Source organism: Balaenoptera borealis (genome assembly GCF_965194805.1).
Source record: "Balaenoptera borealis genome assembly, chromosome: 8".
Classification (NCBI taxonomy): domain Eukaryota; kingdom Metazoa; phylum Chordata; class Mammalia; order Artiodactyla; family Balaenopteridae; genus Balaenoptera; species Balaenoptera borealis.
Genome location: NC_138865.1, coordinates 112705066 through 112719505, shown reverse-complemented (window position 1 = coordinate 112719505; position 14440 = coordinate 112705066). Strand labels below are relative to the sequence as shown.

At 41.3% G+C, this 14440-nt stretch overlaps 1 protein-coding gene across 17 annotated transcripts in view; it reads left to right on the top strand.

Annotated features, from left to right (window-relative positions):
- The window catches only part of MAPKAP1 (MAPK associated protein 1), a 235613-nt gene that overhangs the window by 170651 nt on the left and 50522 nt on the right, over nucleotides 1-14440 (top strand). For 15 of the 17 annotated variants that reach the window (XM_082403292.1, XM_082403298.1, XM_082403296.1 and 12 more), the window contains one exon: nucleotides 4242-4349. The exons of the other annotated variants lie outside the window; for them this stretch is intronic. In XM_082403292.1, the coding sequence (XP_082259418.1) occupies nucleotides 4242-4349 (108 nt within the window). The remainder of the gene's footprint in view (nucleotides 1-4241; nucleotides 4350-14440) is intronic. 17 annotated transcript variants of the gene reach the window in all.

Sequence of the window (14440 nt, the reverse complement as noted above, 5' to 3'; positions counted from 1 at the left end):
GTTAGCCCAAAGTCATACAGCTAAGTTTCTCAGCCAGGACTAGACTGAGGCGATTTGGCCCCAAGTGCATGCCCTTAATCATCAGGCTGTATTGCTTCTATTATATACCCTGCCTCTCGTTATACAGTGTGACCTAAAGTTATCAATCTGGGCTTTTCAGGGGAAAACGCGCAAAATAGTCTTTCTCTGTGAAATATCTTATCCAGTGTTTGGGCAAGAATTAGGAGAGAAATTGAGATTTGCAATAGGCAGTTTTCTGTTTGGGTCTAGATCTCGAGTCTCATCTACAGCTTAACTACCCTGCCTTCCCCAAAGTTAAGACCCATCCGTCCTTTGCTAAGTTCAGAAGTGGGTTTCCAAGTTGTTCCTTAGCTTTTATAGAAGACCATGGAGTACCGAGAGTGGACGATGATGCTCAACATGTTAGTTACTTAAAAAACTGGGCATACCTAGGAATATTCTGCAAGACGGGGAGAGAGTCTTCCTGGATGGATGGAAAGATAAGGGAATCCTGTCTTCATAAGGCACCAGGATACAGCCATAGCCTGGGATATTTAGCATGTGTGGATTTCATTAAAATAAATTATTTCAGATCATTTATCATAGAAATGAATGTATAGAAACCACAAGTTAAGTAATTGAGAACCCAAATGAATCCATGAATCTAGAAAAAATATATATACTTATGGTACAAACTATGGCTTTTTATAATTAGTCTGTAATTTACAGTTTGTAAAAGGAAGAAACCTTCAAAATACATAGGCTTTAGGGCCAAAGACCCTTGGGTTTCATTTCCCCCTCCTGCTTCCTACCTGTGTGATCTTAGGCTAGTTACTTCACCCTGCCAACCTTCAGGGTCCCAATCTGTCAGATGAGGATAATAATATCTGCCTTTAAGAGTTGCTGTGAGGATTCAGTAAGATAACATACGCAGCATGCTTGCACATAATGGTCATGCAGTAATTGAGAGTCATCATAATATAATGAATATAATGAAGCCCAGTAATACTAGGCTTCAAGGAGAAAGTCCTAAAGTTACTTTTGGGAAACAAACTATTTTAGTAGAAATATCTACATTGACATATACACACTGCCATATATAAAATAGATAATCAACAAGGATCTACTGTATAGCACAGGGAACTCTACTCAGTACTCTGTAATAACCTATATGGGAAAAGAATCTGAAAAAGAATAGATACATGTATATGTATAACTGAATCACTTTGCTGTACACCTGAAACTAACACAACATGTAAATCAACTATACTCAACATAAAATAAAATTAAGTAAATAAATAATATTATAGTCCCCCCCCCAAAAAAAAAAGAAAAGAAAAGAAATAGCTACAAAACCCAAGAAATAAGAAAGTGAATATGGAATGCTGGCATTTGTGGCTTAGAGAGTGATGCGGGGACTTGTGTTTAGGGATAAGGGGCCCTTCCTAGTACTCCCTGCTTCCTCTGGTTTCCCTCGTCCACGTCTCACAGACAGCTACAGAGACCAAAAGGAAAAAGTGTACAAAGGAGTCCAGCCTGAAATACACCTTGATGTGGCCAGGCCTTGGCTCCTTGAATCAGGAAAGGGGTGGCTTGCTTACCATCCAGTTGTCAGGTAGGCGAACAACTCTAGACGCCCAAAACCCTATATATACTGTGCCTAGAAAGGTTACAGGGTTACTTAAGATGAAAGTATTGATCTACATAAACAGATGATGTCTAGTTTTGATTAAACTATTGCAAATGAAAGACCCATTGGAGATGCCACAGGGTGTGGTAATTACAGTATCCTCCGAAAAATGGCATAGTAAGAAATTGGAGGACTTATAAGTATATACGATGTTTTAAAAATTATAAAAGTGAAAAAAAAGAGAGAGAGAGGGTTCCCTGGCGGTCCAGTAGTTACGACGCAGGCTTTCACTGCCGTGGACCCTGGTTTGATCCCTGGTCAGGAAACTAAGATCCCACAAGCCGTGGCACGGCTAAAGGGAAAAAAAAATTATAAAACTAGCCTTTATTTAAGTAATTATAGGAAATTTGAAAAATACAGGAAAACACTAAGGAAAAATAAAAACATCATTATCCCACTATCCAGTGTGACTACTATTCACATTCTGGAAATAACCTTCCAGTATGTACCCCACCCCCTGCCATGACTTTACATATATTTTTCATAATTACAATCATCTTACACATATTGTGTTATAATTTGCTATTTTCATAAAGTAGCATATTATAAACGTGTTCGATAAAATCCAATACTTTTGCAACATCACTTTTAATATCTCCATGGTATTTCACAATATTTTGTTTAACCAGTTTCCCTGTTGTTAGATCTGGGTTATTCCCAAATTTTGACTATCATAAAAAAATGAATTATTGTAGGTAAACTTTGTACCCAGATTTCACTGTAAAGTCATAGGAGTGGATATCAGTGCGTATACACTATGTTGCTGGGAGATCTAGGGGTGGGACAGTTGGAGATTAACAGGCCAGTGTTTTAGAAAGCAGCTCTCTGGGTTCAGGGGTGGCTCTCTTCTCTCTAATGGGCTGCCCACAGCTGTGAAAGGTGGGTGTTAGGGAGCGGGGGGTGGGCAGAGCTGTGGGGGGAGAGATCATAGGAATCTCTCACCAGCTTGTCTTCTTAAAGTTCAGCTGGGCATGACTTTTCGGTGATTACTTCCACCAGTGAATATGAAAGCATCCAGTGATGAGCAGCAAGCATGCTTGGTAACTGACAAATGTTGGCACCGACAGGTGATGGGTAGTGGAGAATAAGAATTATCTGTATTTCCATAACTTTATTTGCTTAATATTTTCAAAATTAAAATTGAACTATGTATAATGTTGAACTACAATACCTTCTTGACCTGAATACAGTGTATTAGAGTTTATAAGAATTGTGTAGACTTCTGAGCATGTATTTCCTTAAATAGTTGTATGTGTCTTGACCATTGTTAATTTAGTGAAGGTTTAAAACCTGTAAGTAGTGTAAAAAGGACTGAATGTATGTAAGAACTCTGATAATTGGCAGAAATGCTAATGAAATACCAATTAGAGGAAAGATCAAATATAACATGAAACTGAACTGAAACTCTACAATGCTGCAGATGAACTAAGAACGTGGGGGAGGAGAATGACTTGATGAGTGAAATGCCTCAGACTGATGAAAGAGAACTGTTGGATGTAAATAATCAACAAGTTGAGGACAACTGAGGAACACATCTAAAAATACGTGTTCCACCTGGGAGCCCTGCAAGGCCTCTGATGCTTCCTCAGATCTCTCACACCTCTGCTGTCTGACCAAACACGCCTTTCATAGTCAAAATAATACGACAGTTTCTTACACCTCTAATCTTTCAGTAACCATTAACAACAGGAGCAGTCTTTTGAATACGATCATTGGACCCGTTAGGTGTTACCTGAGAAGAACAAGATTGTCATTTGGCTTTACAAAGAAATACATGAATAAATGTATAAAATGCCCCAGTGTTTTAAGATCTGCCAGAATCCCTTTGTGATGCAGGGTAACTGATATTCCTGGTTTTCAGTATTATTGAACCTCTGCCTCTTGTGTTTTCATAAATATTTCAACAAAAACACGAATCAGCAGCCAGTTGTCCTTCTGTCACCATAACCCCAAAACCTGGAATTTATTTTTTAACCCCATCTACGTTTAAAAATTTTTTTTTACATTTTTGGACTGTCATTATATTCGAGTTCTAAACATACCTTATTCTTGCTTATAATTAATCATTCATTATCATATAATAATTATTAATAAATAATTTTGTAGTACTGCCTCCTATGAGGCAGGTACATTACTATGTAAGCATTTTTCCTGTAGCATCTCTAATCTTCACAATAATCCTTCAGGGTGTAAGTATTCCCACATTACATATTAGGAAACAGAGATTCAGAGAGGGTAGGGTACCTGCTCATAACTGGGAAACCATCGTAGCCACATTGTGATTCCAAGTCAGTCTGACTCAAAAGCTTTCTATCTCTCATCCTGTTTTGGGGAGAACTGAGCAAAAATAGACCTGGTAATAGAACAGACAAATGTGTGAAGCCGTGTGGAAAAAAAAATCAAACTCTTCCCTCTTGGATCGCGAGACCCCAAACAGACTTCAGTGTTTTCCTAATGCTTTATCAGCTTTTCACTGGGGTGTGGTGTTTTTCCAATGTTAAAGTCACTGTTTCAGACTGCCTCCCCTCCTCCTGCCCCTTTGATCTTCCAGGCCCTCAGTACCGCCTGGAGAAGCAGAGCGAGCCCAATGTCGCTGTGGACCTGGAGAGCACTTTGGAAAGCCAGAGCGCCTGGGAGTTCTGTCTGGTCCGCGAGAACAGTACGTTGGCCTCCTCGCTCCGTGCCTGCTTTGTCCGTTGCAACATGCTTAAAAGTCCTGTGTTTGGGAATACTCACTGGTCTGGCCTCCCTAGGCTGATTTGAGGTGACTTTGTTTTCCAAGGCAGACCTCAGCCTTCATGCCAGAATTGTATCCCAGAGTGAAATGATTGATTTCATGCTTTTTGGGAAACAGTCTGCATCCTGTTCAGCCCTCTGTGATTAATATTTATCCATTAAACTGTATCATCCTAAGTTAGGAACAGTCCTGGAAACAGTTTAGAAATATGAGGCCTTTTCTGTGGCAAAGGCTATATTGTATATAAAGCAACTGGCCCTGTCAGTATCACTGTTCAGTCATCAGGTTTTAGAAAATTCTGGCCATTTTCATACTCTGGGCCGGAGGCAATGTAGTGGTTCCTAGTGCTATGTAGAAAGCTTCTTTAAAAGTTCAGTTAATTTCTTTCATTCACTCTTTAGAGTTTCAGACTTATGAATTTTAGCCATTCCTCTCCTCTACACTCCCATTGACTTAAGGGGCGAGTGACATGTGAAAACTGTGATCACTACAGCCAACTCTCCATCATTCCTGCTTCCGGGCTTTTACGCAGGCAGTTTCTTCTGTGTGGAACACTTTCCCCTACTCTGGTTAACTTTTTTATCCTTCTTCTCAGTTTAAATGTCACCTCGATAGAGGCCACCTGTGATCTCCCTGTCCCCTCATTGCCTAAACCTGACCCGTTCCTCATTTGGGTCCCCTGTTATATTCCATCATAGAGCATACTACTTTTTTTTCATTGCATGTATTTCTGTTTATAATTATTTATTTTTCCCAATGATTGTTTGATGTCTATCTCTCGCACTAGATTGTCAAGTCTTTGAGGTTGGCAGGTTGGCATTCATTAATTCAGCAAATATTCACTCATCACCCACTACGGGCCTTGTCCTACGTATAGGAACTCTGTAGTGGATTCTGTTTCAAAATGTTTCATGTTGACTCCATGTTATATGAATAAGATAAAATGTTATTTTTTAGGATATATTTTGGATATATAACACACATGCAAAAAAATTTCAGATAACAAAGCATCTAAAGTGAAATCTTTTAGCCTCTCTTCTCTCCCCTAATTCCTCTCCCAGAGACAACAGTTGTTCCCAGTGATTTTGGTGTCTTTCCAGGGATCATCTAAGCATATGCAAGGATATTCTGTATATGTACATGAATATACCCACACAAAGACATATATATAAACACACGTATTTCCCTCTTATTTTTTTTTAATTAATTAATTTATTTTATTTATTTATTTTTGGCTGCGTTGGGTCTTCTTGCTGCGTGCGTGCTTTCTGTAGTTGCGGCGAGCGGGGGCTACTCTTCGTTGCAGTGCGTGGGCTTCTCATTGCGTTGGCTTCTCTTGTTGCAGAGCATGGGCTCTAGGCACGCAGGCTTCCATAGTGGTGGCTCGCGGGCTCTAGAGGGCAGGCTCAGTAGTTGTGGCGCACGGGCTTCATTGCTCCACGGCTTGTGGGAACTTCCCGGACTAGGGCTTGAACCCTTGTCCCCTGCATCGGCAGGCGGATTCTTAACCACTGTGCCACCAGGGAAGCCCTTCCCTCCTTTTAAAAACAAAATGGTAGCAAACTGTCATCAGTGTTCTACATTTTTCTTTTATCATTGTAACAGTATGTCACATAGAGAGTACTCCATATTCTACATCAATCCATATGTTATTCCGTATATAGATTTACCTCTTTCTTTTTTAACTGCTGCATAGTATTTCACAATATACTGTGATTCCAAATTAGATGTGTTTTGGGTTTCTTTTTTTTTTTTTTTTTTCTTTTAAGATAAGGTTGTTATACTAGGAAAGAGAAGCTATGAGGATTGGTGGATAAAGATTTGAAATCTGAGCTCTTGTTGTCACTCCACTTCTAAGTATGAGCATAGTCTTAATTAAGTTGTATGACCTCTGTCAGCCTCAGCATCCCCATCTTAAAGGATTTGCAAGATACTTTGAGTGCTTGCCTTTGAGTCAAAATCACTTTGTTAGTGAAAGAAGACCGTACCAGCATTTACAAAGTGTGCCAGGCAGTCCATGGTTTGGAATCAATAGACTATTGTAACTAGTCTTTGTAAAGTGGAAGTAAATTATAAAAACAATTTATTCTTTTTATAGAAAAGATTTAAAAAATTTTTTTAAATAGAAATTTCAATCAGGAACCCATATTGTTCCCCAGTAGCTACTTATTAAGAAGTTAGATTGAGACAAAGAAAAATATTTCAAAAACAGAATTTTTTTCACTTCTGTTGCTATATTTGATCAGCACAGGCTTGCTATCCTTAAAGCCATTTTAGAAGTGAACTAAATTATGAGCATCTATTATGCAGTGTTTAAGAGAATATGCAATCAAGCCAGACCGCCTCAGTTCACATTTTGGCCCTGCCACTTACTGGCTGTGTGACCTTGGACAATTTACTTAACCTCTCTTAGGTAGTTAATTTGCCTTCGTAAGGCTGATAGGAGGATTCATAAGGCTCTTAGAAGAGTGCCTGGCACATAATAAACACTCAATAAATATTACATGTAATTAATAAATAACAGAAAAGCAGCATTCTGTAGCTCACAGAGCAGCTGAGGCATGGATGTGGAGGTCTGGAGTCATAGAACTGTCAGGGCCCTCAAGGAGGTGTGTGGTGGGGAAGGGAGTGATGCAGAATGGAGGGGAAAGGAGAGTGGGGGCCAGAGCAGATGTATAAGTCTGTGGCACAGGACCAGAGAACTTAGAGGCAGGGTACTTTCCAGCAAATGTGCTTTGGTGTCCCAGAAGAGGTGTACCTATAAGTAAAAGCATTTGATCGAGAAGACTGCCATAAGAGTAGATATAAACCCTTCTGTTTTTTTTCCACAGGGGGACAGGGCATGGCTTTTTATACCAACCGCATCAAAGGATGTTTTTTTAATTATTCAGGCCTTCTATTGTAAGGGATCACGCTAGACATTTTGCTCTCTCGTGTAATTTTCACAAGCACCTTACAAGATACTATTCTAATTGTGGAGAGAGGTTGTGATTTGCCCAAAGTTAGCTAGTCAGTAAGTGATAGGACCAGAATTCTAAGTCAGCTATCTGACCCTGAAGCCCACCCTGAGATTGTTGATAAAACAACCTAAATTTTCAGTCCTAAGAAGGGTGATGACAGTTGTCTTTGTACACTATGAGAGAGAAGCTTGTGAATGAAGCTAATATGATAAGAGTTTCTGCCTAGGGACTGAGAGGTAGCATTTGTGCTTGGATCTTGGCCTAAATAAGAAAACGACAAGCCAAAGTCCTTGGGCTTTCCAGTTTGGACTCTAGTCTGATAATCTCCTACATCCTTCAGCCAGCTGTCTGCTAGAAGCTGGAATCAGACCAGAAGGAAGTCTGAGTACATTATGGAGAGGATGTAACATTAGAAGACTTCCATTCTTGTCCAAGTGTCTATATAAATCCTGGCACCAAATTGAACCTCAATTTCGTTTTCTGCCAAATGTTGCCAGTGACCTTTTCCTTTACCCACTGATCATATGTGGGTAGCCCATCCAGAGCCTTAGAAGAAAGATGCAGTGTGAACCAACCTATCATTTCCATAATTTTCAGAGAGAAACTTGGGAATTTCCCATCATCAGAGCTAAAATAGACCTGAAAATGAACCGGCTTTATGGAGTGCCACAAAGTGTCAGACGCTGTGTCTTCCCTGTGTTATCAGTCACAAATGTGCCCACATAGTAGTTCAGCATAGTGCTTAAAGCACTGTCTTTAGATGAGGCAGACCTTGGGTGGACACTGCAGCTCTGACATCAGACAAATCATGTCACCTCTCTGAGCCTTAGTTTCCTGTGTAAATGGAAGTGGTTGAATCTATTTCACAAGGTTGTTGTGAGGATTAAATGAGATAGAGGTGCTGTTGTTAATTAGGCTAGAGTGGCCATCATCTTTATTTTATAGAAGAAGAAACTGAGCCTTTAAGGCGGTGATTTGCTCATCATCCCATGAATAATAATTAGGGGGCCTAGAAGAATGTGTCTTCTGTCCATTAAGTCTAGTGAAAGAGCTGAATCTAATTATTTTGTTTCCTAAATAGAAGTTGCTATAGAAAGGGGGTTCAGTTCTTTAAACATCAGTTTAATCTCCTTTGATCTCCTTTCCTTTTCGAGGAGACCTTCCATTATTTCAGTACCTTCATGAAGTTTCCTTAATTTAAGGCTATACTAAGGAAGAGCTTCAACTTGAGGTGGGCAGTCACCCAGACGGCTGGACTGTGGCAGGGGAGCATATCTCTGGGTCTCAGTTTGTGGCCTCTTTCACCTCCTTTAGTTTCTCCTTGAAGACCCAGGAGAAGAGGCCACACTCCTCCTAGAAGCCTCCCCAGACCACCTGGCCGCCATTCCCTGGGCTCTGGTAGAGTCCCTCTCCTTACCCCTCTCTGATCACTGATTCCACTGAATGGATTCGCCCACCCCCACACTGGACTGTGACCCCCACCCGCATCCACCAAGGGCAGGGACTGGGTCTGAGCTCCCCCTACATCCCAGTGCCTGTGGCCAGGTGTGGTTCATTCCCTGGGAGGGAGAGAGCCTCCTGAGTCCCTGGCATCACCAGGCTGCTCACTAGGGCACCGAGGGGCAAGTGTGTGATACCGTTTAAAAGGAACTTGGGCTTTGGGTGAGCATCTTCAGGTATAAGGGTTTCTTCGTGGTGGTACTTGGGATTCCCCCCTCCCCCCACCCCACCCCCTTCCCATTTACTAAATAAAAAAGCAACTGTAGACAGTGAATGACTGCTTCTCCTGGTGTGTTTCCATCTCCTCTTTGTGGTGCTTATTCTTAATGGGCCAATCCCTCCTCCCACGTGTGCTCTTTTTGCCAACCCTGGAGACTCCCTAGTGGTTCTACTTGGCTTCTGGAGGGTTTGCCTTCTTCAGTTACAAATTACTAATCTCTCCAATTTCTGTCATGTGACTTAAGTACCAGGGCTTTAAGCCTCTTTTATCGTATCACAACAGCAGTCTTCAAAAGCAAAAAAAATGTGATCCTGCAAATAAACTCTGTTTACAAATGGAAATGACTTGTGCTGTTCATGGTACATATTTTAGGTTGAATTACTGCTGAAAGCCAGTTACGTGTCTGGCTCTGGTGGGGGGAAACGTGTTCACTGTAAGGAATTTTCTGTATGGGTGAGAGTTTTTTCAAGTAGATATTGGATAATAGCTCCCTGCTTGCTGCACGCTAACAGAATTTAAATGGAACAGAAACATTATCCCCGATGCCAGAATACCTATGTGTCTCCGCCTCTTGCTGTCTGTTTGATGTGGGCTGGTTGGCAGTGTGTTGTAGGGGAAAGGCAGGATGTTTGAAGCCACAGCGTGACCTTAGGCAAGTCCTTCTCTGAGCTTCATTTCCCCATCTGTAGGGCGACCCTGTAGGAAGGAATCCCTACCCTGTACAGCTGTTATGAGGATTAAGTTGAGATTGTGTGCCTTAAATGCACGCGGTAAAGTGCAATGCCCCATGCAAGAGCTGGCCATTCCCAGGTTTTGTGTGCCCAAGACACAAAGCGAGTGCCTGTGCGCAGACACCGTGGCTAGTCTGCGCTTGTGTGTGTTGGCCTTTTCCCTCTAGACGCTTAGATTTCCCGCAGGTCCCTTTGGGCAACAGCCTGCACCAAGGGTAGGTGATACCTAGGGCAAAAAACAGTGCTGATCTGAACTGGAAGCAAATTTGTGCCCTGTCCACACGTACTTCTTCAATAGTGAGTGCGTTGTGCTATGTGGGCTGAGAAATTCCACATGAATTGCATTTTTCACTCTCCCCCTTTCTTGAAAGTTCCCCCCTTTTCATTTTATCATTAGATAGTAATTAGTATTCAAGGGAAATTGGTCTTAATATATTAAAATTGGTTAAGTGCATTTAGACCTGTACCACAGCCAATGTCTGATTGGAAAATGTAATTGGGGACTCTGTGTATGTAATTAATTGAATTACAATTAAGAACTTTCATTAAGCGATACACTGGTACATTAGAGCAGTAAGGAAACATGTTTGACGAGCCACAAACCCTGTATGGGCTCTAAGTGGGGGCACAGGGATTTGCATCCCTCTGGTAGGCTCCTGGCCCTAGAATCCGCCCTGTAGCCCCTGACTAATGGTTTGGTAATGCATCGGGTGACATTTCTGCAGTGACTCCCCTGATGGGAAGCGGGGTTCTTCCAGCATGTGTGCCCTCATTCTCTGACTCTGGAGTCAGAGAGAGAGGTGCCTCGGTGTTGATAAAATGTTGCAGTTCTTAGATATTTTGTCATGTAAATTGTCCAAAATGCCCAGGCTCTTAAGAAGACTCCATTACTTTCCCTGTGTTTTGAACAGGGGCAAAGACACAATGGAGGAAAAGGAAGTGATGGGAATTCTGACATCAACCTAACTTCCAGGCAAACCTGTAATGGTTCAGACCCTTGAATGGTCATGCTTCATCCTGTACAGGCTTCACCCTAGACACATATTTGTTCATTCATCCCCCAAATATTGACGGCCCCTCCTCTGGGCCAGTCGCTGTGCTGGGGCAGTAGAGAGGATACACAGCCCCTGCATCATGGAGCTCACAGCTGTGATGAGCGCTGTGAAGGGTATAAACGAGTATATAGCAGGGGCCTGGAGCTGGTGAGAATGGGAGGAGAAAGCTTCCTTGAGGAAGAATAAAAAGGAGTTATTCCGCTCATGAGTAAGAGGAATGTTCCAGGCCAAGGGACTACTTGTCCAAAGGTCTTGAGAAAGAGCTAGGTATATTTGGGAATGAATGAATGGAGTGGAATGAAATGAGCAAGGGAGAGAGTGCTGGAAGATGAGACTGGGGGACAGGCAGGAGCTTGAATGCAGAGCCGACACCTCCCCCACCCCCACCTTCCCACCTTCCCACTTCCATGATCCGCTCTCTTTAGAAATTCTACAAACCAGAAATCGTTTCTTTCTGATCACCTCATAAAACAAGATTATCCTGATTTATTGAGGGTCTGAAATCTCCCTGTGGAAAGACTCTGACTCCAAGAGTTTAATCAATTAGGCACTGACAGCAAGGATCCCTACCCTGGTTGTAGCATGGCAAATTCAGTGAAGGGTGTATCCTACAGTACGACCCTGACGGCTTTGAAGAGATTACCGCAGAGGGGCAAACAAGTGCGCGTGTGTATATTATAGTATATCACCTATGGATTATTTTTTAGAGACCAGCAAAAATGACTAGTAGCCAAAGGGAAGTGTTTAATAGAAGAGAAGTTTTGGGCTTATGAGTCTTTGGGGACTTAAACGGCCTTTGGAAAAAAAAAATGTGATGGATGTAGAAAGCTAAAGGAGAGTTTTTCCTCCCTGACTCACTCACACATCTAGCTTTGAGTCTTACAGAAGGAGTAGAGAGAGTTAGGTTTTATCCCTGATTGTTTGTTCTGGCAAAGGCAGGTATGATTGTGTTCTCCTTAGATACTGCTATGGCCCATGGATTTGTACATTCCCAGCCCATCCAAGGAGCATTTTACCCAAGGGGTTATGTGGTGGTTAAGGGCACAATTTTGGAATTAGACCTGGGTTCCTTTCCTAACTCCAGCTTGTATTAGTTGTATGGCTATACTAGCAGGACAACATTCTGAGCCTTATTTTTCTCACTTGTAGAAAGAAGATAATATTATCCAACTTAAAAGAGCAGTGAGAAATTTAAATGAGATAATATATTTAAAGTGCTGAGCATAATGTCTGGCATATATAGTAAGCATTCAGTAAATGTTAATTGCTCTTAGAGTTGTTGTTGAGGCAGGATCCCTGTCTGGTAGGGCATCTGAATGGAAAACTAGGAATGGTGTGTTAGGTTCTAATAACCAAGGTAAATACAAGGGATGGTGTACAAACTCAGGTACTGTTATGGCTAACCTGTGTGGCATCAACCTCATTCAGGCTGCCAACAGCATTTATTGAACATCTACTGTGTGCTCTGTAGGATACAATGTTCTTGCCCCCAAGGAGCCCATTGTCCAGAGGGGGAGTACAGATGCTTATCGTGTAAGAGACTTATCATGAGAGCCTTCAACAAAGGGAGACAGGGTTTCAGGAAAGGGATCAGGAAAGATTCCATTTGGACTAGACCTTGAAGTGTATTAATTTTAAAGAGTGGAAAGGACATTCTGGCCAGATGGTATAACCTGAACAAAATCCAGTTTAGCTGAAACAGGCATTGTTCTATGTGGAGTGGCAATAAGGCTGCAAGATAGAATGGGGCAGAAGGTAGTTTGTTTATTCTTCATTCAGCTGTTTGCACAGCAGTATTTTACTGTATGCCAAGTCCTGAGATGGACAGTGCCTATCTTTGAAGACTTCTCCCCCTCCACCCCACACCATTTTATTTCCACTATTCCCCTTCACAGACTCTTTGCACCAGCCAAATGCAAACACTTGCTGCCATCCTCCTGTGTTCCTGAAGCACTGGCACAGCTCTGGCACACAATTGGTGCTGGGTGACTGTTTGCGGACTTGGGAGGAATGGTCAACACGGCCATCATTGCTACAGAGAGTGTACATATGAGGTAAGGACGTAGCAAAGGCCCTCGAACTTCCAGTTGAGTTCTAGACTTGGCATAGATCTTTTTGGAGATGGAAGACGGAAGTTGCTTTAACTTATAACTAGATTAGCCCTTTCAGACTTGGCGTGAGACTCATTGAACCATAAAATGAAGTCTGATGTTCCATGTAGTTTGTGTCTATGAACATAAGACATCTGCTAGAGGCGTACAGTGAGTTCATCTGAGCTTTGGTTTAATCATCAGTGCTCATTTGTCTGAAAGACAGTCACGTGTGTACCTGTATGTATCTCCCTCAGTTCCAGTGAAATCATGAAGTATATGAAAATGCTTCTTAAACAATATTAGTTGTAATTAGCCTTGATCTGATCACGTGGCAAACAAGCCTGTCACTCTAACAATGTGTGTACAGGCTTTCTGTTTGTTTGTTTTCAGGTATGTAATATAGATACAGAGCTGTAACTGCACTTTTGTGTCCCATCATGGTTGTCCAAATGGGCATCCAGGAACAATGAAAACATGGCAGAAGAACCAATAAAGGCAGCAGTTCTCAAACTTTTGGGTCTTAGGACCTCTTTACACTCTTAAAATTTATTGAGGACCTCAAAGAGCTTTTGTTTATTGAGTTATATCTATTTATTAGGAATAAAAACAGAGATTTTAAAATATTTATGAATTCATTAAAAATAATGGTAAATCCATTATATGTGAACATAAATAACATTTTTATTAAAATTTTTTAAAATAAAAATATTTTCTTTTAAAAATTTAATGATAAGAGTAGCACTCTTTTATTTTGGTTTGAGGGTTTTTTTGTTTTTTTGTTTTCCTTCCTCTGAAAAGCATTTATTTTTGTTCCACCAGGAAGATAAGTTATTGACTAATCTCCTGAACCAGTGGGCACTATTTTCTATTTTTGCAAATTTCTGTAATGTTGGCTTTATAGAAGACACCTGGATTTTCATATCTACTTCTGCAATCAGTCTGTTACAATACATTGTTTTGGTTGAAGTATATGAAGAAAATTTGGCTAACATAGATAGGTTGTTGGAAATGGGAGTATTTCAGTAGCCTTTTCAGGTAATAGTGCATATTAATTTTTGTTGCTATACCAAAACTCAAGTGATAGTTTCCTAAAGGTTGGTTGCAATGTGGAATCAGAAACATATCAATGAACTTTTTTTATTACTTTGTGCACTTGTAAGATATTAGGCATGAAAAGGGCAAGTCATGTCTTACTGTTACTATTATAAAAATAGTACTGAGGTTATGGACCCGCCTCCCGCCACGCCTGGGGTCCTGAGCTGCACTTTGAGAACCACTGACTTAGAGTTTACAGTCACCCACACAGTCCCTGTCCTTGCTGCTGCTTGTAGGAATGTGGTGACACAGGAGGGGAAGGAGAAGGAACATAACTCCGGAGTCCGATAGATCTGTCCCAGCTCCGCCTCTTTCCAACAGTGGAACCTTGGGCAAGGTTTTTGACCCACTCTTGACCC